This window comes from Leucoraja erinacea, chromosome 8 (genome assembly GCF_028641065.1).
Source record: "Leucoraja erinacea ecotype New England chromosome 8, Leri_hhj_1, whole genome shotgun sequence".
NCBI classification, from domain to species: domain Eukaryota; kingdom Metazoa; phylum Chordata; class Chondrichthyes; order Rajiformes; family Rajidae; genus Leucoraja; species Leucoraja erinaceus.
The window spans coordinates 28,324,274-28,347,996 of NC_073384.1; the positions used below are offsets into that span (position 1 = coordinate 28,324,274).

A 23,723-nucleotide genomic window follows, 5' to 3' on the forward strand; every position below is an offset into this window, starting at 1 on the left:
TGGTCAACAAAGGGCTGTTACCATACTGTATTGTGCTATGACTGTGTGACTACTTGTTGCATATTCTAGAATTAGACTTAAAATTCAGTGAAGACAACCTCAAATTTTGTTTGGTAAACTATATTACCTGGATTTTATAGTCATGCAAGAGATTCTTTCAGACAGTCAATTTTTTTCTTCCAAGTTGAATTCTTATCCAAAGCATGTGATTATTTTATTAACGAGCATAACATATTGGGAAAAGAACATTAAGTACTGGGAAGTTAAACGCTACATGTAGTAGCAGCTCATGGGAATAATTTAAAAAAAAAATAAAGGTGATTAATGAATGGAGTCGTGCACTACCTTCTATCTGTAACCATAGGCCTCAAGCTGATCTTACCAGACCCCACATATTTCTGTCAAATTATGTCACAGACCTCGACTTAAAAGGGTGTACTGAGGAACTATTGGGAACTATTAACAAGCCTACTGCCCTGGAATCAAGTCTGGCAAGTAGCTCGACTGGACAAAAGTTAGCCTTATGTACTACAGACAGGCAAATGATCACTGTCTGGATGGTTGCATAACACCTGCTATGTTTTTTCCACCACAAAAATAAGAGCAGACGTGAGATTTAAATGAATTTAACATCAGAGTCTAATAACGGAAAAGCAAGAAATTTTGGACAGCAGAATTCACATTTGCTCAAATAGGAGTCATAAAGAATAGAAAATACCGAGCACATTTTGTATAATTAATATAAATAATGATGGCAAAAGTTGGGGATAATACCATAAACTCACCCCTCATCAGAAGTTATGAGATTATGTGCTGGCAAAACTGCTTCTTCACTGCTCGAGCCCATAAATTCTGTGGCATCATTTACCAATAGGGAAGTATTTTCATTCTTGTCAATCTCCAAAACTATCAATGGAGAGTAGAGTAGTCATTGAATTTGTTTTGTTTAAAATTAAGACAAGTAATTCAGGACGCACTACAACTCTCAGTTCAAAACCAACAGGGCCCCATCTCAATGCACATAGAAACATAAAATTAATCAACAAATAAGCAAATTTTTCTTACTTCTTTTATTTCTTTCTCTTTTAAAGCTCAAAAAATGAAGTGGTACAACATAATGTAATAAGATATATGCGATGTATTAATGTGATTTACTGTACTGCTAATAAAAATAAAATTTATTAAAAAAAAATAAAAAAAATAAAATAAGCAAATTAAAAAGTCCAAATTGATTACTCTTTCTGACATTCAGCAGGATACAATTAATTCAAATCTATGCTAAGAAGCTGTTTAATGAAATATGGTCGTTTTTTGAGACATTTGGCACATTATTTAAACAAACCTTAATGTATGTATGGCAGACTTAATTAATTGTTCAATATAAAACAAACATAGAATGCCCTCCATAATGTTTGGGACAAAGACCCTCATATATTTATTTGCCGCTGTACTCCTCAATTTGAGATTTGTAATAGAAAAAAACCATGTGGTTAAAGTGCATATAGTCAGATTTTAATAAAGGCCATTTTTATACATTTTGGTTTCACCATGTAGAAATGACAGCAGTGTTTGTACATAGCCCCCCACCCCATTTCAGGGCACCATAATGTTTGGGACACATGGCTTCACAGGTGTTGTAATTGCTCAGGTGTGTTTAAATGCCTCCTTTATGCAGATATAAGAGAGCTCTCACAGCCTAATCATTCCTCCAGTCTTTTCATCACCGTTGGAAACTTTTATTGCTGTTTATCAACATGTGGACCAAAGTTGTGCCAATGAAAGTCAAGGAAGCCATTATGAGACTGAGAAACATAGAAACATAGAAATTAGGTGCAGGAGTAGGCCATTCGGCCCTTCGAGCCTGCACCGCCATTTAATATGATCATGGCTGATCATCCAACTCAGTATCCCGTACCTGCCTTTTCTCCATACCCTCTGATCCCCTTGGCCACAAGGGCCACATCTAACTCCCTCTTAAATATAGCCAATGAACTGGCCTCAACTACCCTCTGTGGCAGAGAGTTCCAGAGATTCACCACTCTCTGTGTGAAAAAAGTTTTCCTCATCTCGGTTTTAAAGGATTTCCCCCTTATCCTTAAGCTGTGACCCCTTGTCCTGGACTTCCCCAAACTCTTCCTGCATCTAGCCTGTCCAACCCCTTAAGAATTTTGTAAGTTTATATCAAGATCCCCTCTCAATCTCCTAAATTCTAGAGAGTATAAACCAAGTCTATCCAGTCTTTCTTCATAAGACAGTCCTGACATCCCAGGAATCAGTCTGGTGAACCTTCTCTGCACTCCCTCTATGGCAATAATGTCCTTCCTCAGATTTGGAGACCAAAACTGCACGCAATACTCCAGGTGTGGTCACCAAGACCCTATACAACTGCAGTAGAACCTCCCTGCTCCTATACTCAAATCCTCTTGCTATGAAAGCCAACATGCCATTCGCTTTCTTTACTGCCTGCTGCACCTGCATGCCTACCTTCAATGACTGGTGTTCCCTGACACCCAGGTCTCGCTGCATCTCCCCTTTTCCCAATCGGCCACCGTTTAGATAATAATCTGCTTTCCCGTTTTTGCCATCAAAATGGATAACCTCACATTTATCCACATTAAACTGCATCTGCCAAACATTTGCCCACTCACCCAGCCTATCCAAGTCACCTTGCAGTCTCCTAGCATCCTCCTCACACCTAACACTGCCCCCCAGCTTAGTGTCATCCGCAAACTTGGAGATATTGCCTTCAATTCCCTCATCCAGATCATTAATATATAAGAATAAAACTGTTAGAGACATCAGCCAAACCTTAGGCTTACCAAAATCAACTGTTTGGAACATCATTAAGAAGAAAGAGAGCAATGGTGTGCTTACTAATCACAAAGGGACTGGAAGGCCAAGGAAGACCTCCACAGCTGATGACAGAAGAATTCTCTCAATAATAAAGAAAAATCCCCAAACACCTGTCAAACAGATTAGAAACACTCTTCAGGATTCAGGTGTGGATTTGTCAATGACCACTGTCCGCAGAAGACTTCATGAACAGAAATACAGAGGCTACACTGCAAGATGCAAACCACTGGTTAGTCACAAAAATAGGATGGCCCGGTTACAGTTTGCCAAGAAGTACTTAAAAGAGCAACCACAGTTCTGGAATAAGGTCTTGTGGACAAATGAGACGAAGATTAACATATCAGAGTGATGGTTAGGGCAAAGTAGGAGAGAAGGAACTGCCCAAGATCCAAACAATATCACCTCATCTGTGAAATATGGTGGTGAGGGTGTTATGGCCTGGGCATGTGTGGCCGCTGAAGGTACTGGCTCACTTATCTTCATTGATGATACAACTGCTGATGGTGGTAGCATAGTTAATTCTGATGTGTATAGACACATCCTATCTGCTCAAGTTCAAACAAATGTCTCAAAACTCATTGGCTGGCAGTTCATTCAACAGCAAGGCAGTGATCCCAAACATACTGCTAAAGCAACAGTTTTTCAAAGCTAAAAAAGGTCAATTCTTGAGTGGATAAGTCAATCACCCGATCTGACTCTAATTGAGCATGCCTTTTATATGCTGAAGAGAAATCTGAAGGGGACTAGCCCCCAAAACAAGCATAAGCTAAAGATGGCTGCAACACAGGCCTGGCAGAGCATCACTAGAGAAGACACCCAGCAACTGGTGATGTCCATAAATCGCAGACTTCAAACAGTCATTGCATGCAAAGGATATGCAACAAAATACTAAACATGATTACTTGCATTTACATTACATTGCTGTGTCCCAAACATTATGGTGCCTTGAAATGGGGGGAACGACGACGACGACGACTATGTATAAATACTGCTGTAATTTTACATGGTGAAACCAAAATGTATAAAAATGGTCTTTATTAAAACCTAACAATGTGCACTTTAACCACATGTGATTTTTTTCTATTACAAATCTCAAATTGTGGAGTACAGAGGCAAATAAATAAATGATGGGTCTTTGTCCCAAACATTATGGAGGGCACTGAAAATCAAGGTTGGTAAAACTTACCTTCTTCACATTCAAAGGGGTGCTGCTCATTATCCACATGAAACAGTTTTTCGTTTTTAAGCACTTCTTCAATTTTAGATTGAGAAATGTCAACATCTTGGTCACTGGTTACATCCCTGTCCACAGCATCCACAGTAGTACGATCACAACTTATGATTCTCTCCTCCTTGTTAAAGATCAATTCATCTACTGAAACAGTTTTCTCCCTATCCTTAGATGTGTCCCCCCTATCTAGGGATTCAGCAGCATCCACATATTCTTCCATGGACCAGTCTTCTGTTCTTCCAGAACTATCAACATCATCTTTACTAGCATCTTTGTCAGTGCCAGAAAGATTAACCACTTCTACTCTCTCAAATAGTACCCCATTATCTGGGGATAGTTCACTTGCAACCAGATTCTCTGGAGTTGAAGGCCATGATTCAATAGATGGTGTGCGTGGAATCCGTTTCGATAAACGTGGCAGTTGTAATTCATCAGCAGCTGCATCCTTGATTTAAAAAAAGATATCTCAATTTCCAAGCTATAATAAAATAACAAATTAACCCATGAACTGCCATGCCACTTATGAAAAACAAGGTTATAGTAAGCTCTAAATTATAAATCCTGTTCCTCTTGCTCAGCATTTAATTAGACTATACAATACCAACCATTCTTTGAAAGTAAATCTATTGATCCAAAATGGTTGTAGATAGCCATGGTAGAAGAAAAAATCCACGGGAAATCAACCTTTACATGTGTGTCTCATTGACCAGCATTTCATAAGATTGCATTCTTTTTGCCCCCAATCCACTACTAATAAGAAACCCCTCAGTACAAGGTTCAGTAAAATGGCCAGAGATTTTATTTTTTAAACCGTCCATTTTAAAACCCCTTCCTCACGTCCCTTTCATCTCTCTCCCCTTACCTCGTTTCCTTCTATCCATATCTGACCCTCCATCTTCACATTTCACTCCTCCCTTTAACTCACACCCTTTCATCTCCTTTTCACCAATACCCAGTCACATACACCACCCAACTGGCAATCAACTCGCCCTCTCACCTGTATTCACTTGCCAGGTTTTATCCCGTCCACCCCACCTTTTTTTTTCTCTAGCTTTCTTCCCCCCTACTCCAATCAGTCTGAAGAAGAGTCCAAACCAAAATTTAATCTGTCCATTCCCTCTGCAGATGCTGCCTGGCCCACTCAGTTTCTCCAACATTGTGTTTTTCCCCAGATTCCAGCACCTGCAGTTTCTTGGGTCACCATGTTACTCCATCTTGTTGAAATGTTTGAGAAGGAGCTTAATTTTTTTTTAAAAATCACAATAAAGTCATCCAATCGAAGCTATAACTGGAGATAGTTCGGAAACTGCATCCTTCCTCCAAAATGCACAACCAAGCATTTATTAAATTTATGCCTCATCTTTGCATTCCCACCTCAGACGTGGAACATGATTGTCTACCTATCTTGACCAGAATGATAATTTTGTAACAAAATGTCAGAAATGAACCCAATACTAATTTTGAAACGGATCAGTATTGATAGTGATAGATAGGGTAGTCAAAAAGGCTTTTGGTACATTGGCCTTCATCAGTCGGCACTGAGTATAGAAGTTGGGAGATCGTGTTGCAGCTTTTTAAGACGTTGGTGAGGCAGCATTTAGAGTATTGTGTTCAGCATTAGGCACCATTGAGGTTGAGCAGGCTTGGACTCCTTGGAGCACAGGAAACATATCCCCATATCCCTTGATTCCATTAACCCTAAGAGCTAAATCTAACTCTCTCTTGAAAACAATTGGCTTCCACTGCCTTCTGTGACAGAGAATTCCACCGATTCACTCTCCGATGTAAAAGTTTTTCCCCATCACAGACTTCCTACGCTACAAGCCGCCACGGTTACTTCCCGTGACCAGGGCCCCGAGTGGGAACGGAGCAACCGCGTGAAGCGGGACATCGACAGCGGTGACGCCTCGCAATGGAAGCGGAGAAACAATGCCTTTAGCGCTGGGAAGCGAGGCGCCACGGGGGGCGAGGCGGGGAGACAAGACAATGGGGACCCGGCATGGGGGAACTATCAATACTTCCCGTAGGTGGCTCTCAAGGAAGAATCTCCCGTGCTTAGAAGCCCCTATTCGGGGCTATCCCTTATCGGGGACGGTTCTGGTACCCCAACATCGGGAACATTTTTCCTGTATCTAGCCTGTCCAATCCTTTAAAAATGTTATGTGTTTCTATTAGATGCTCTCTCATCCTTCTAAATTCCAGTGAATGCGACGATTTTTTCTGGGAATCGGGTCATCCGTCCCTCGTTAGGGTCCTTCCAAATTAGCACCAAAAACTGAGCGGCACCAGGGCCCTCCAGCCAGTAACGATACTCAAATGCTGGGGGCTCCAATTGCTTTCTTCACTGCCTGGTACCTGCATGCTTACTTTCAGGAGATGCGGGACACGCAGGTCTTACCCCCAACTCATGGGGCGCTGTTGCCGCAGCCCCTCGGAGCGTTAATGTACACAAATGTAGAATACTGCGGTTTATGTGGGAGCAGGGGAAAACTCTCTTCTGCTGCCTGGGGTCTCCGACCCCGTGGAGGGCTCCAGCCGGAACGACCAGGGGGCTCAGGTCTGTGGAGCTGGGACTTACATCGGGAGCTCGGAGCGTGGGGAGCGGGTGGCCGGGCTGCGGCCCGACCCCGGAGAGATGCAGCCGCAGGTCCGGTGGACTGGGACATCGGGAGCTCGCGGGTCCGGGTGAGAGACCGCTTTCCGGAGCTCCCGCAACGCAACTTCTTCAGCCCGTGTCGCGGGGTTGGAACGACCCGGCGCGGCTTTAATGGCCGTGGGACATTCCAGCACCCGCCCAGGGCTCCAACATTGTGACTTTTGGGCCTGGAGCGGGGCCGTACATCACCCGGCGCGGCCTAAAATGGTCGTGGGACTTACCATCGCCCGCCTGGGACCAACATCGGGAGAAAAATGGAGAGCAGGGTAGAGAAGAGACTTTGCCTTCCATCACAGTGAGGAGGAGGTTCACTATGATGGATGTTTGTGTGAATTAAATTGGTTGTGTGTCTAGTATGAATCGTTTTTTGTTTGCATGGCTGTAGAAACAGAGTTTCGTTTGAGCCTCACTGAGGTTCAAATGACAATAAATATTGTATTGTATTCTAATCTGACACCAGATAATAATCTGCCTTCTTGTTCTTGCCACCAATGTGGATAAACTCACATGTATCCACATTATACTGCATCTGACCCACTCACCGAACCTATCCAAGTCACCCTGCAGCTTCATAGCATCCGCCTCGCAGCTCACACTGCCACCCAGCTTTGTGTAATCCGCAAACTTGGAGATGTTGCATTTAATTCCTTCGTCTAAATCGTTAATATATATTGTAAATAACTGAGGTCCCAGCACCGAGCCATACAGCACCCCATTAGTCACTGCGGATGGGGGGGGGGGGGAAAATCTTAGAGGTGTATAAAATCATGAGAGGAATAGATCGGGTAGATGCAGAGTCTCTTGCCCAGAGTAGGGGAAATTGAGAACCAGAGGACATTGGTTTAAGGTGAGGGGGAAGATTTAAGAGGAATATGATGGGTAATTTTTTCTTGCAAAGGGTGGTAGGTGAATAGAACGAGCTGCCAGAGGAGGTAGTTATGGCAGGCATTATTACAACCTTTAAGAAATATCTAGACAGGTATATGGTTTTGAGGGATACGAGCCAAACGCAGGGAGGTGGGACTAGTGTAGATGAAACATGTTGGCCAGGCTGGGCAAGTTGGTCCTGTTTTCACACTGTAAGACACTATGACTAAGTGTCCCCTCTACCCCTGATTCTCCAGAGAAAAAAAATCCAAGTTTGTCCAATCCCTTGTAACCAATAACCTCTAATTCAGGTCACATTCTGGTAAACCTCTGCAGCAACCCCAAAGCTTTAACATTCTTCCTGTAATTTTTCACGCAGAGGGTGGTGAATCTCTGGAACTCTCTGCCACAGAAGGTAGTTGAGGCCAGTTCATTGGCTATATTTAAGAGGGAGTTAGATGTGGCCCTTGTGGCTAGAGGGATCAGGGGGTATGGAGAGAAGGCAGGTACGGGATACTGAGTTGGATGATCAGCCAAGCAGGCTCGAAGGGCCGAATAGCCTACTCCTGCACCTATTTTCTATGTTTCTAATGGGGGTACCGGAATTGGATACAATACTCCAAATATAACCAAACCTTTATAAAGCTGCAACATGACTTCATGACTTCTTCTCAATACCTCTGACTGATGAAGGCAAGCGTACCATACATACTACCATATCATACCATATGCCAGGAAGCGAGCGGGCAAGATCATCTCTGACCCCTCTCACCCTGGCCACAAACTACTTGAATCACTTCCCTCTGGAAGGTGACTCCGGATTGTCAAAGCTGCCACAGCCAGACATAAAAACAGTTTTTAACCACGAGTAGTTGCTCTACTCAACAGCCAAAAATCTGTAGTCTCCCTTTGATCTGGTATTTCGTTGGCTCACATGCTTGATCAATGGTGTTTTATCATTAATGTCTTATTATTTTAATAATTTTCAGTGTTTTCTGAATCATTCGTAACTGTCACTGTATGTCACGTTGTTACTTGTGGGCAGAGCACCAAGACAAATTCCTTGTATGTGAATACTTGGCCAATAAACTTACTTACTTAACCACTCAATCTATTTGTGTTGCCACTTTCAGAGAGCTGTGGACTTTTACTCCAAGGTCCCTCTGTCCATGAATGCTGTTAAGGTTATCTTGCATACTGTATAATGTTCCCCATTACATTTGACCTCCCAAGTACACCTCACATTCGCTCAGATTAAACACCATTTGACAATTATTTGGCTGTATCTGTAATGTATCTATATCCCACTCTATTCTTCACTTACTAACCGGCAATTTTGTCAGTTTTGGTAGCCTTAAACATACTACCCAATACATTTAAACATGTCACAAATAACAGAGGTCACAGCACAGATCCCTGCAGAACGCCACTGGACACAGACATCAAGCCAGAACACCCTTCACAACTGTCCTAAGTCTTCTATGGGTAAGCTAATACAAACAAATAAATCACTTGGATTCCATGCATCAATTTCAAGTCCCCTGCAATCTCCTCTTAATAATCTGGGATAGGGCCCACCAAGCCATGGGAATTTGTCAACCTTAATGCTTTTCAAAATACCCAATATCACCTCCTCCTTGATCTCAAGCTGTCCTAGCATATTAATGTCCCAGACTGATCTCCATATCCTTTCCTTTGGTGAATACAGCTGCAAAGTACTCGTTTGGTACCTTGCCCACATCCTCCGACTCCAAGTAAAAATTCCATCCTGTCATTCAGTAGTCCTACTTTCTCCCTAGTTAGGCTCTTCTTTTTTTGTGTGCGTGTGCATACCTTGGGATTTCTTTAAATCCTATTTGCCAATGACTTATGTTCCCTTTTGGTGCTTCTAATTGCCTGATGGAGTTCTTGCCTGCTTGTTTTATATTCCCCAGAAGACCCGTCTGATTTAATCACCTGAAATCTTACCAATGCCTAATTTTTCCTTCAAACCAAATTTACAACCCTTCTGGTCATCGAAATCTCCCTTACCATGCCATCCTTATCCCTCTTTACTGGAACACTGATCAGCTTTTATGGGGCCTTTAGCATGCCCAATAATAGCTGCTCCCTATTTACACGCCCTAGCTTCCGCTTAATTATATTGTTGTCTATCTTATCCTAATTTAATACTTTCCCAAGGTCCAGAGTTATCTTTATTCAAAACTATCTTAAAACCTATGTGGTTGTGATCACCGTTCCTAAATGCTCTTCCACTGAAATGGGGGGACTATGTATAAACACAGCTGTAATTTCTACATGGTGAAACCAAAATGTATAAAAATGGCCTTTATTAAAATCTGACAATGTGCACCTTAACCACATGTATTTTTTTATATTACAAATATCAAATTGTGGAGTACAGATGCAAATAAATCAATGATGGGTCTTTGTCCCAAACATTATGGAGGGCACTGTATGTAGTCCGATTGTGGAAAGGTGCAAAAGCAATACGGTTGTCGTAGTGGATGACTTTGACTTCCCCAATATACAGTGCCCTCCATAATGTTCGGGACAAAGACCCATCATTTATTTATTTGCTTCTGTACTCCCAAGGCTTTATACACAAAATCAACCAAGAGCGTAACTAGGGAGAATGTAGGACCACTGAATGATAAAGGATGGAATTTATGCTTGGAGTCGGAGGATGTGGGACAGGTACCAAACAAGTACTTTGCAGCTGTATTCACCATAGGGAAGGATATGGAGATCAGTGTGGGTCATTAATATGCTAGGACAGTTTGAGTATGCTCACCAGTGCTCTCTTTCTTCTTGATGGTGTCCCAAACAGGTGATTTTGGTAATCTAAGGTTTGGCTGATGTCTCTAACAGTTTTATTCTTGTTTCTCAGTCTCATAATGGCTTCTTTAACTTTCATTGGCACAACTTTGGTCCTCATGTTGATAAACAGCAATAAACGTTTCCAAAGGTGATGGAAAGACTGGAGGAAAGACTAGGTGCTCTTATACCTGCATGAAGGAGGCAATTAAACATACCTGAGCAATTACAAACAGCTGTGAAGACATGCGTCCCAAACATTATGGTGCCCTGAAAATGGGGGGGGGACACCTATGTTTAAACACAGTTGTGATTTCTATGTGAAACCTAAATGTATAAAAATACCCTTTAATAAAATCTGACAATGTAACCACATGTGATTTTTTTTATTACAAATCTCAAATTGTGGAGTACAGAGGCAAATAAATAAATGACGGATCTTTGTCCCAAACATTATGGAGGGCACTGTATCTGTCCCTCTCTATCCAGCCATCTATTGGGATACCTATTGTATAATCTCATTAGAGTGATTACACCATATTCTGGAGTTCCACCCATATTGCCTCAGTGGATGCACTCTCCATTGCACCTTCCGAGTGTTGATGTGACATTCTCCCACATTAGTAATGCAATTTATCTCCCTCTTTTACCTCTGTATCACATCTGAATTCTGCTGTCCATCTCACAACCAAGACTCCATAATGGCCACAACATCAAAGTTCCAAGCATTGATCCAGGCTCAGCGGGTGCAGCAGCATCTATGGAGCGAAGGAAATAGGCAACGTTTCGGGCCGAAACCCTTCTTCAGACCGAAACGTTGCCTATTTCCTTCGCTCCATAGATGCTGCTGCACCCGCTGAGTTTCTCCAGCTTTTTTGTGTACCTTCGATTCTCCAGCATCTGCAGTTCCTTCTTAAACATTGATCCAGGCTCATCGCTTTATCCATAATACACCATGCATGGAAATACGAACACATTTCAACCCATCAGTTTCACCATATTCATTCATATCTCCATCTGTCCTTTCTTTGAGTCATACTGGTATTACAATTGGCCTTCCCATCAGTCCAACCATTTGTTGACCAGCTCTCTGGTTCCAACCCCATTGCCACTCCAGTTTAAGCCCTTCTGAGGAGCCCTCTTGTACAGGACCCATCTTCCCAGGAAGAGAGCGCAATAATCCATGTATTTGTAGCCCCCCCCCTTCTACTCAATTCCTCAGCCAGGCATTCAGCTGCACTATCTATCTCTTCCATGCCCAACTAGCACATGGCAGATGTTGTAATCCTGAGATCACAACTCTGGGCATCCATTTTTCAAAAGTACTATTTAATTCTCTTTGAAAGGAATGAATCTCCCTTCCTACCTATGTCATTGGTACCAATATCGATCACGATCTCATGCTGCTCACCCTCTCCTCTCCAAATGTCACTTGTTCCGAGACATCCTTGACCCTGGCACAAGGAAGGCCAGGTCTCTCTGGAGTGACTGTGGAATGAACGCCCTTTCACTATGGCTCGTCAAGACTGAACCCTACCACGTTGTTCAACTCAGCTAGGTGTGATGCCATTGTCTTGGCTGCTGCTATTATTTGCCCCTGAGAGACCATCACCCCCAAAAGTATGTAAAATGGCATATTTGATCAAGATGAAGAAAGCCACTACTTGCCTGGCTCTCCCGCAATCACTGGCTGAACCTTTGGTGTGACCACCTCCCTGAAATGACTGAAACTACCTTATTAGCCACTTGCTTCACAGATACTACTGATCCAGAGTATTTTCTGAATTTTTATTTTTAATTTACAGCATCCACAGTTTATCGCTTTCTATGAAATCTGAAATATAACCATCAACTTAAGCAGACTGAACCTGCCCTGCCCACACTCCCCCATCCCCGTCTCATAAATTCATCAGTTAACATAAACAACTTACTAAAACAAATTGCTCGATGTGAAGGTCACTGACAAATCATTTTTTTCCCCCCAATTGACATCAAACTGAATTGTTTACTGGGCCATTTCAGAAATTAGCTGAAAGTGAACCATAAAAGGCAACATGTTTTTCCACACATTAGCATTATCACGGTCACCATGAGTGATAAACATTTTATTCCAGATTTCATTTCTTTAAGTTCAATTCCCTAGCTGCAGAGATGGGATAAAACTCGCGTTTCAGAGGTCAATAGCCCAGGCCTCTGGATATGTCCAGTAATTTAACAACTATGCTACTATGTCCATTTTTCATTTAATAAATGTGAGCAGCAGTCAAAACCCAAACATTTTTGTAAACCTTACTACAAAGTACATACCCCAGTCCATCGAATGCTTTGTTTTTCTTTCACAAAACAAATTTTGGTCTCTTTAGCACGAAGCGGCGGAGTTGAAGAACGACTTGGTGAGGCACATGGTGATGCCATGGGTGTGGGGCGAAGGTTAGATCGCAAGATGGACTGAGGAGCAAAACTTGCAAAAGTGGGTTCTGATGCTGTAAATGCTCGTGCTCTCTAAAAAGGAAAAGGGATGTTTTCTTAGTTTAGCACTGCACCGCAGATTTGATGATTACACTAAAAACAATTCCAACAATATCAGGACACTAAAATACCACTTCTAACAATATTAAGCAAACAACGTACAGCGATTCAACTTATTTGGGTGCCTGAGAATATTCCTGTGTTGTTTTCTTCCTGGTGTGAATTTTGTTAACGTAGATGTATTAAGTACCAGCATAGTTCTGACGTTTTCGAATTAAAAAAAAATGCACGAAATATAATATAATCAGTTCAAGAAACTCCTGGAAGTTAATTTAAATACCTTCACCACAGGTGGTGTCTGCAAAAGCTTTAGTTCTGATGCCTTTGAAATGCATCCAAGGTGGCCAGTTCTGACAGCACGTGATTGTAATGGACTGTTTGTCATCCAAGAAGAATTAGTCTTAATTTGTTCACAACGAGGGGGCTCTTCTTTCAACATTGTGTGGCTCTTTAGCTGACGCATAGAATCCAACAATCTAAATGAGGTAAATAATTATGTCAGAAGTGTATTCTTTCTGAAAGTCAGTATGTCACACCATCATCAATCCCCAACACTGTCATAACAAATTATCTGCAATGATAATTTCAGCATTAACAATAATCAAATACGCTAGATACTCAAAAAATGTTAATGGTTCTGGTCAGTGATGAAAAACCATTGCTTCTTCCCTTCACAAATGCAGACCAAATTGCTGAAAAATGTCTGCATTTTCTTCAATTTCAGATCTCTAGGGTCCAACGGGTAAGAAGGAACTGCAGATACTGGTTTAAACCGAAGACAGACACAAATAGCTGGAATAACTCAGCAGGACAAGCAGGATAGGCATCTCTGGAGAGAAGGAACAGGTGATAGAAACATAGAAATTAGGTGCAGGAGTAGGCCATTCGGCCCTTCGAGCCTGCACCGCCATTCAATATGATCATGGCTGATCATCCAACTCAGTATCCCGTACCTGCCTTCTCTCCATACCCCCTGATCCCCTTAGCCACAAGGGCCGCATCTAACTCCCTCTTAAATATAGCCAATGAACTGGCCTCAACTACCCTCTGTGGCAGAGAGTTCCAGAGATTCACCACTCTCTGCGTGAAAAAAGTTCTTCTCATCTCGGTTTTAAAGGATTTCCCCTTTATCCTTAAGCTGTGACCCCTTGTCCTGGACTTCCCTAACATCGGGAACAATCTTCCTGCATCTAGCCTGTCCAACCCCTTAAGAATTTTTTCTTAAGTGATGTTTCAGGTCAAGACCCTACTTCAGTCTGAAAGGGTCTCAACCCAAAACGTCACCCTTTCCTTCTCTCCAGATGCGGCCTGTTCCACTGAGGTATTCCAGCTTTGTGTCTATGTCTACGATCCAATGTTTTTTTGAAGTCCAGTACTTAATTTCAAGTCCTTCAAAAGCAATATTCAAAATGATTAAAATTTTCAGAATCTAACATTGATATTGGTATCAAATACATCAATATTAAAGCAGGATGCATATATTAGCAAAGACTATACCAAATACATAATATGAAAAGCAATCAGTTGCTCAACTAAAAAAAAAACTACTTTCCTTTTTCTTTCAATCACCAAAACAAAATATTATTTTGCATGTGCGTGATTAAAATCAAGCGGGTGGATATAGCAGTGGGAAAAGTACCTTTGTACCAATAAATGTGCTTTTCCTTCATTTAACATTTTACGGTCATTTGCAGATTGATTAAATTCACAATTACAAGTGTAATCTGATTAGCTGAGTCCAATCATATTAGACAGATTATAGCAAAGCGCTCTCTGTAGCAACACCACACTGATATGTTTCAGTATTCAAAAGATGAAATCCACAGCAGTCTTGTACAAGCGTGACATTTGGGGAAAGAAATGTCCACAGGAGACTGTTATATTTAAAAAATTCATCAATTCTTAGAACGTGGAAGTCAGCAATTAAGATGCTACAATCTATGTTGTGAAAGGAGATGTACGATTATGGTAGAAATAAAAATCTGTGAAGTGTCAAAATTGGATAGAGCTGCTGCTAGGTGTCGGTTTGCCTTTGATTTTTGGGTGGTAAAGGTCAAGGGCTCGGTAGATGTTGTTGAAGACTTAGCAAGTTGCTGCAGTTCATCTTATCAATGGTACATAATGTGCAACAGAGCCAGTACTGGAGGAACTCGACACATAGGGTGGTGAATAGGGTGTTAATCAAGCAGATTGCTTTGTGTTGAATGATGTTGATTTTCTCATTGGAGCAACAGTAATCCTGGCATGCAAATTATATTTCACCACATTCCTGTTATTCCGTGTAAATTGGTTGAAAGCTTTGAGTCAGGAGACATTGCCCACTGCAGAACATCCAGCCTCCGATCAGTTTTTAATAAAAACTAGACCAAGTGCAGACCCGTTGGGGGTCTGGGGGGGGGGGGGGGGGGGGGGGGAGGGCAGCGGCATCACACACACTAAACACCCCCACACACACATACTAACTACCCCCGGTGATATTATATTAATAGGAGGGGGAGAGGGGAAGAGGGGGAAGAGGGGAAATCTCCACGTTTTTACGTCTGGATTTCAAGGAAATACGTTTCAAAGGCAAAATGACACACACCCACACAGAGTTTTAAAGGTATATAGAAGATATGTGGCCAATGCAGTCAAGTTCCCAGTCAACAGTTCCCTTCAGGTTATTGAAAGTAGGTGATTATAGGATTGTAATGCCACAGAAATTCATTGGGCATTACAAGAGTCTCAATAGTTGGGAACAGTTATTCTCTCTTACTCAAGGATCAGGTTTTGCAGCAGAGGTAACAATGTTTTGTGTGAAGAATTTCAATGAGATGCTAATTCATTCCTCTAAACGCTGAAAAAAGTCTGAAGAGTCTCGACCCGAACTGTCACCCATTCCTTCTCTCCAGAGATGCTGCCTGTCCCTGCTGAGATGCTCCAACTTTTTGTGTCTATCTTTAAAAAAAACACAGGCCTATTTTGCTTTACCTCGCTTCACATGGCAAACCCGCAGCCTTGGAACCAATCTCCAGTTTCGTCACTGCATTCCCTTTATGGCAAGTACATCTTTAATTCAGTAAAACAACCAAACCACAATATTCCAGGCATGAGCTCACCAAGGCCTTGTATAAATGCTGCAAGACTTCTGTATTACAGAATTTATATTTTCCCCTCTGAGTACTTGGAACAATTTTCCTCAGTCCTAAAATAGTTTTAAGCAGAACAGGTATATTCTGTGAAAAGTATACGTATACACAAAGTTGATGTTGCAATCAAAAGTGGCATGAATTTAGTGAAGGACAATAGGACTGAGGTGCCGAGTAGCCTTCTGTTTTTCATTTGTATCTATAGGTAATAAAATAGCCACAAGCTCTGCCCCTGGCCAAGATCTTATTTTAAAAGGGATCCAAAAAGCAAACTACGAGACAGAATACCGGCAAATCTATTAAAAAAACAAATCAATACCTGGAAATTTTTCTTGAGCTTGTTTTGATTGGTGTTCCAACAAAAGCATCACACACTTCAGTAGACTTGAGAACCAGGTCAACTGAAGATTGTTCACTACACTTAGGGCTGAAATTTAAACGACAGAAAATAACGCAAGATTAAATTTTTGGATGTTTCTCTAGTTAACAATTACAGATTATTTTCATCCCATCTGCAGTACACATCAAGTGCTATTAAAAAATGATTGCCATAAAAAAAGCAGGTGGTATCACAAAAGATAGCAAGTCTCAAACCATGCTTCAAAATATCTTCAATTTCTTCTCTAGCATTCTGCCAAACAAATGGGGACTTAATTCCATTCATAAAGCATAAAAGATATCCTTATGATAATGAATTGGGGAATGTAAAGTTGTTGGTCTCCTGGCCAACAGGCCAAGATTACTGCCTACAAAGTTCATCAAATGACATGGGTTATCTCACCCAACCATAAATTGAGTTTTTCTCCTCCAAAGCTAACATTGGGTTAATTTCCATTCATTTGTATGCTTCAACAACATTTCTCAAGGGTTGGAGTGACCCAAATTTTTAGGTCATTACGCCACATTCCACTCTTCTGTTAAAATATCTCCTCAACTACACTAGTATGGTTTGCCTTCTTTTTTTAAACTAAGTGATTTTAGGGCTGTGAATAATATTTTGTTTAAGGAAGTTATAAATGATGGCTTAACTTCCTTGGTTACTATGTTTCTTCCTTAGCTACTTTCTATATAATATTATGTTTTTAAATATTGATTCTTTACTTTCAAAAGATTACTTTTATTTCAGTTTCTATCCTAAATTAATGCAGGCACAAGACTTTATTTCACAATTGATAAGTATTGAAACATTATCCAAAAAGGGCAATTTTGCCCCCCTCTTCTGCACAATCTAGACGGAATAACGGCTCTCATTAATTGATAAAGACTACGTGTGTGTGTGTGTGTGTGTGTGTGTGTGTGTGTGTGTGTGTGTGTGTGTGTGTTTGAGAAGCGATCATTAGAGCAAGGGTACTAATTTCAGACGGAACAGAGCCAAAGCAGAAGCCGTTAGTTTCTGGGAGTGAAAGCCCAAAGTGGTGTATAAATATGTCGAGCATGAGCACATTGGCCATTTAGCAGCAGCCATCTTTGCGAATGACAGTGATTCAGGTGGAGTGCTGCAAGTGAGGTTAAGTGCTGAGACATGGGCTTGAGATGCTTTGGCAAGGAGACTGATCAGAGGGAATAGGCAAGGTCTTTTTAACCCCCTTTTTGTTTTACTGCAGTTGGGGAAGCCAGTAGAATAGTGGTATGCCACTCCTGCAGGATGTTGGAGGTCAGTGAATCTTTCAGTGTGCATGGTGACATCTGTCCAGCTGCAGCTCCTGAGTGACCACATTAAGAAGCTGGAGCTGGACGCCCTCAGGATCTTGTGGACTGATGAGCGCATCATAGTTAGGTGTTTAGTGAGGTGGTCACACCCAAGGTGCTGACACAAAGTACCTGGGTGACCACCAGGAAAGGTTCCTTGTTTCGAACACCATATGTACACCGTTATATGAATAAACTCCATAAATGTTATTACATTTAAAATAACTCTTCCTCTCTCTACTTTTCGTAATTGTTCTTTCCTAGCAGTTAAATTTTACAATTTTATAAATGGCACAATAAATTGCACAATACATTGTGCTTATGATGTCCTTTGGTCAGGATTATCAGTTATGGGACATCTACAAAAGTTATTCAAATGAGAATCAGTCTTCAGAAGAGAACCCGTTTCCACATATCCTCCTCACAATAATCAAATACAATTGACTTAAGAATACAGACAGCCAGTTTCAACATGGGAGGCATCCTAAGACATTAGCTTCGGAAACTGATAAGGCAAACAATACTTGATACTCATGCGATGATATTGTATTACAATGAAGCATTCTCTGATATTTCAAAGCCACTGGTTAAATATCCATGTTAACTGGTCCAAATTGAAACCCCCATGAGATCAGGAAGGTAAATCAGCAAGCTCCGATACCAACACAATGTTAAAGACATATCCCTGTTACTTAATTCTGTGTTCAGGACAGGTCTGTTTTGTCAATTAATATTCAGAAAGCCACCCCTACACATTTTAATTGTGTGATTTTGTGCATTTTCTGACTAACGGACAAAATCCACTAATGGACATCTGCAAAACAGATCATTTTCTTTGCCCAGGAAGGGCCTGCATATAGGTTTGGCATGACACATTACTTTTCCTAACATTACTTTCCATGGTTATGCATGAAAGATACACACAAAAGAAAAACATAGAAACATAGAAATTAGGTGCAGGAGTAGGCCATTCGGCCCTTCGAGCCTGCACCGCCATTCAATATGATCATGGCTGATCATCCAACTCAGTATCCCGTACCTGCCTTCTCTCTATACCCCCTGATCCCCTTAGCCACAAGGGCCACATCTAACTCCCTCTTAAATATAGCCAATGAATTGGCCTCAACTACCCTCTGTGGTAGAGAGTTCCAGAGATTCACCACTCTCTGTGTGAAAAAAGTTCTTCTCATCTCGGTTTTAAAGGATTTCCCCCTTATCCTTAAGCTGTGACCCCTTGTCCTGGACTTCCCCAACATCGGGAACAATCTTCCTGCATCTAGCCTGTCCAACCCCTTAAGAATTTTGTAAGTTTCTATAAGATCCCCTCTCAATCTTCTAAATTCTAGAGAACATCCTCAACAACACAGTAGACAAAGTGCACTCAGTTAAATCACTACAGTACCTATTGAAAGGAGATAGAGTTGCTCCTTGCATATTCTTTAGCCAGACTTCGTTAACCTTTGAAAGCACTGAATTGATGAATGTTGCACGAGTGGTCACACCTCCAGAAGTAGATTGCCTGGCCACAGTGGATAATGGTTTGGGCCGCTTAACTGTTTGCAAAAATATATGAAATACATCCATGGATACGTATACTTTGGTAGGCTATCAAGAAGGTTAGTAAAACAATATGCTGAACAATTAAATAGCACTGCACAAATTGAAAGAAATTGTGTTCAAATTGTATCATGCATGCACAAACATATCCAGTTCTGGTCAGACACTTTCAGACATTGAAGTCCTATACCTAATTTAAACAAGAACCATTAAGTTAGCACAATAACTGATTGCAAGAAAGAACTTAAATCAAGAAAGAACTTGAATGTTATCATTTGGGTGAACCTTCAATAGTATTTTCAAGATGGAAAAAGACATTAAACAGCAGGGAAAAGAGAACACAGACATATTTTTTTTAATTAAATTATACCAGTGGCATTAGGGGACATAGGAACGAATTACTTCACAAGCAGTTCCTTATGTGGGTAGATACCATGAAGTGAAAGACAATAAAAAACAATTATAATAATTAGTGTTACAGGACAGTATTTTCCCTCTGAGTGCATTACAGATGGTATGGTTAACAATCTTCTGTAGATGAATCGAATTTGTGGAAAACATTAGGTGCAGATTTTAAAATTTGGAGAAAATTCCTAAGTATCAACTTACCTTCACGTAATGTTGCAAAATGATGGTAAGGTTTTATGCGTTCAGTTGCTAGCTTTCTTTGTACAGTTGGAAGTACTTTTCCATACTGTTCGAGGATGGAATTTCTAGCAGCTGTTCTCTCTCGAATTTGAGGATCATGATCATTCTGATAAAACATTGATATATATTTGTCACTTTCCTTTTCCCCCTCATGCGCGCGTATAGATGTCAATTTTTTTCATTCTTCAGAATAAACCCTTTCTATTGAACACTGAGGACTGTGTTATACGAATCAAAATGTACTATGAAATATAGATCTCTGCTTTGAAGTGGTGGATGAATGGAGAGAGGGAAAGCAAGGGTTACTTGAAATTAGAGAACCCTTGCTTTCCCTCTCTCTCCATCCCTCCCCCCTTCCCAGTTCTCCGACCAGTCTGACTGTCTTCGTTTAAATTTTATCTGTTTGCTTTGTTGTTACCTTCTCGTAGCTGACAATCATCTATTCTACATTTTCCTTGATCTCCATCCCCCTCATCTCAGTTTCACACTTAACACTTCCTCATCTCTATATCTCTCTCCCCTGACTCAGTCTGGTCTCGATCCGAAACGTCACCCATTCCTTCTATCCAGAGATGTTGCCTGTCCCGCTGAGTTACTCCAGCACTTTGTGTCTATCTTCGGTTTAACCTAGCATCTGCAGTTCCTTCCTACACATTAATGCTGCTAATAATAAATTTCCATGTTCTGTAGAATCCAAACTGCTGTGATCAATCTGAGCATCTTTAATTTTATGGCAACTGACTCAAAAAATAATTAGACCACATTATAACCCAATAACAGAAAAATGTGCAAGGCAACGAACAATTCTGGCAGACATACAAAAGTTTCTGCATTCATTTTATTTTTTATTTTTTAAAGCCTACAGCTTTTCTATTATCATCCTATATTATCATATTACATTCAACTTCTAAAAAATGGAAGCAAGACGCAATCCTACTACAGATTCACATTGTTATATTAGACCAGCCCATAATGGAACAGGTAAAACTTAGCTGCCTACAATTAAAAAACAAATATAGATAAGTTTAACTCACCAAACTTGCTTTTAATGACTGATTAAGTTGCAAGGCAGGTACATAATTGGCACGTTGAAGGTGATGTACGAGGAGAAATTCTTGGTTTTGAAGATTTCCACTGTTTTTCAAAAACTTCTCCAAACAGTCCTGTGAATAGATTCAGATTAGTTTATGATCATATTATCCAGGGTGTAATGAAACTCCATGTTCATATGAAGTAGAGTTCGTAAAACATGGGTTAGGCCACATTTGGAATATGGTGTGCATTTCATTATGAGAATGAGGCTTTGGAGAGCCTGTGGAAGTGCTTTATCAGGATGCTGCCTGGATTAGCTATCAAGAATGATTGGACAACGCTGGATAGTTTTTTTCCCTGGAGCATTGGCTGAGGGAAGAGATTTATAAAATTATGAGAGGCAGAGAGTAAGAATCTTTTCCCAAAGCTGGAAATGTCAAATACCAGAAGGCATAGCTTTGAGGTTAGAGGGTGAAAAATTAAAAGAGGAGCAGGAGAGATTTTTTTATTTTTTTTAAAATATTATTTTCACACACATGGAGAATGGTAGGTGGAAGCAGAGAGAATGGTGTTTGAGAGGCTTTTTGGCAGGCACTCAATATGCAGGGAATGGAGAAATATTGACCAAGTACAGGCAGACGGGTTTAGTTTAATTTGGCATGTTCAACAGACAACGTGGCTGAAAGACCTGTTCCTGTGCTGTCCTGTTCTATGTTAATGTACACACTGTAACGATAAATACAATAATAAACATGATGGTGCAAAACAATAGAATGGTGCAAGATCAGTCACAGAGTGTTGAAACAGGCCCAACTTGCCCACACCGACCAACATGTTCCATATACAATAGTCCCACCTGCCTACTTTTGGCCCATATCACTCTAAACCTATCCTATCCATGTACCAGTCTAAATGTTTCTTAAAACGTTGCGATTGTACCTGCCTCAACTACCTCCTCCGGCAGCTTCTTTTGTACACCCACCACTCTTTGTGTAAAAGAGTTACCCCTTAGGTTCCTATTAAATCTTTCCCCCTTACAATAGACAATAGGTGCAGGAGTAGGCCATTTGGCCCTTCGTGCCAGCACCGCCATTCAATGTGATCATGGCTGATCATCCCCATTCTGTACCCCGTTCCTGCCTTCTCCTCATATCCCCTGACTCCGCTATTTTTAAGAGCACATAGAAACATAGAAATTAGGTGCAGGAGTAGACCATTCGGATCTTCGAGCCTGCACCGCCATTTAATATGATCATGGCTGATCATCCAACTCAGTATCCCGTACCTGCCTTCTCTCCATACCCTCTGATCCCCTTGGCCACATCCCTCTCAATCTCCTAAATTCTAGAGAGTATAAACCAAGTCTATCCAGTCTTTCTTCATAAGACAGTCCTGACATCCCAGGAATCAGTCTGGTGAACCTTCTACTCTGTACTCCCTCTATGGCAAGAATGTCTTTCCTCAGATTAGGAGACCAAAACTGTACGCAATACTCCAGGTGTGGACTCACCAAGACCCTGTACAACTGCAGTAGAACCTCCCTGCTCCTATACTCAAATCCTCTTGCTATGAAAGCCAACATACCATTCGCTTTCTTTTCTTTACTGCCTGCTGCACCTGCATGCCTACCTTCAATGACTTGTGTACCATGACACCCAGGTCTCACTGCATCTCCCCCTTTCCCAATCGGCCACCGTTTAGATAATAATCTGCTTTCCAATTTTTGCCACCAAAATGGATAACCTCACATTTATCCACATTAAACTGCATCTGCCAAACATTTGCCCACTCACCCAGCCTATCCAAGTCACCTTGCAGTCTCCTAGCATCCTCCTCACACCTAACACTGCCCCCCAGCTTAGTGTCATCCGCAAACTTGGAGATATTGCCTTCAATTCCCTCATCCAGATCATTAATATATATTGTAAATTGCTGGGGTCCCAGTACTGAGCCTTGCAGTACCCCACTAGTCACTGCCTGCCATTGTGAAAAGTACCCGTTTACTCCTACTCTTTGCTTCCTGTTTGCCAGCCAGTTCTCTATCCACATCAATACTGGACCCCCAATGCCATGTGCTTTAAGCTCTCTACTCTCTGTACTATCTAGCTCTCTCTTGAAAGCATCAAAGAACCTGCCTCCACCGCCCTCTGAGGCAGAGAATTCCACAGACTCACCACTCTCTGTGAGAAAAAAGTATTTCCTTGTCTCCGTTCTAAATGGCTTACTCCTTATTCTTAAACTGTGGCCCCTGGTTCTGGACACCCCCAACATCGGGAACATGTTTCCTGCCTCTACCGTGTCCAAATCCTTAACAATCATATGTTTCAATGAGATTCCCTCTCATCCTTCTAAACTCCAGAGTGTACAAGCCCAGCTGCTCCATTCTCTCAGCATATGACAGTCCTGCCATCTTGGGAATTAACCCTGTAAACCTACGCTGCGCTCCCTCAATAGCAAGAATGTCCTTCCTCAAATTAGGGGACCAAAATTGCACACAATACTCCAGGTGTGGTAACTTAAACTTATGTCCTGTGGTTCTCAATTCCCCTACTCTGGGCAAAAGACTGAGCATTTATCTGATCTATCCCTCTCACGATTTAGTACACCTCTATTAGATTCCCCCTTGTCTTTCTGTGCTCCAAGGAATAGAGTTCTAGCCTGCCCCACCTCTCAATAGCTCAGGTCCTCGAGTCCTGGCAACATCTTCATAAATGTT

General features: G+C 41.4%; 1 protein-coding gene across 4 annotated transcripts in view; it reads right to left on the reverse strand.

Annotated features, from left to right (window-relative positions):
• The window catches only part of ahctf1 (AT hook containing transcription factor 1), a 113,961-nt gene that overhangs the window by 16,977 nt on the left and 73,261 nt on the right, over positions 1–23,723 (reverse strand). For all 4 annotated transcript variants that reach the window (XM_055639293.1, XM_055639295.1, XM_055639292.1 and 1 more), the window contains exons 23-30: positions 21,010–21,138; positions 19,937–20,081; positions 19,173–19,323; positions 16,401–16,508; positions 13,234–13,429; positions 12,732–12,926; positions 4,040–4,529; positions 786–906 (exon numbers count right to left, since the gene is read on the reverse strand). In XM_055639293.1, coding sequence (XP_055495268.1) covers positions 786–906; positions 4,040–4,529; positions 12,732–12,926; positions 13,234–13,429; positions 16,401–16,508; positions 19,173–19,323; positions 19,937–20,081; positions 21,010–21,138 — 1,535 coding nt within the window. The remainder of the gene's footprint in view (positions 1–785; positions 907–4,039; positions 4,530–12,731; positions 12,927–13,233; positions 13,430–16,400; positions 16,509–19,172; positions 19,324–19,936; positions 20,082–21,009; positions 21,139–23,723) is intronic.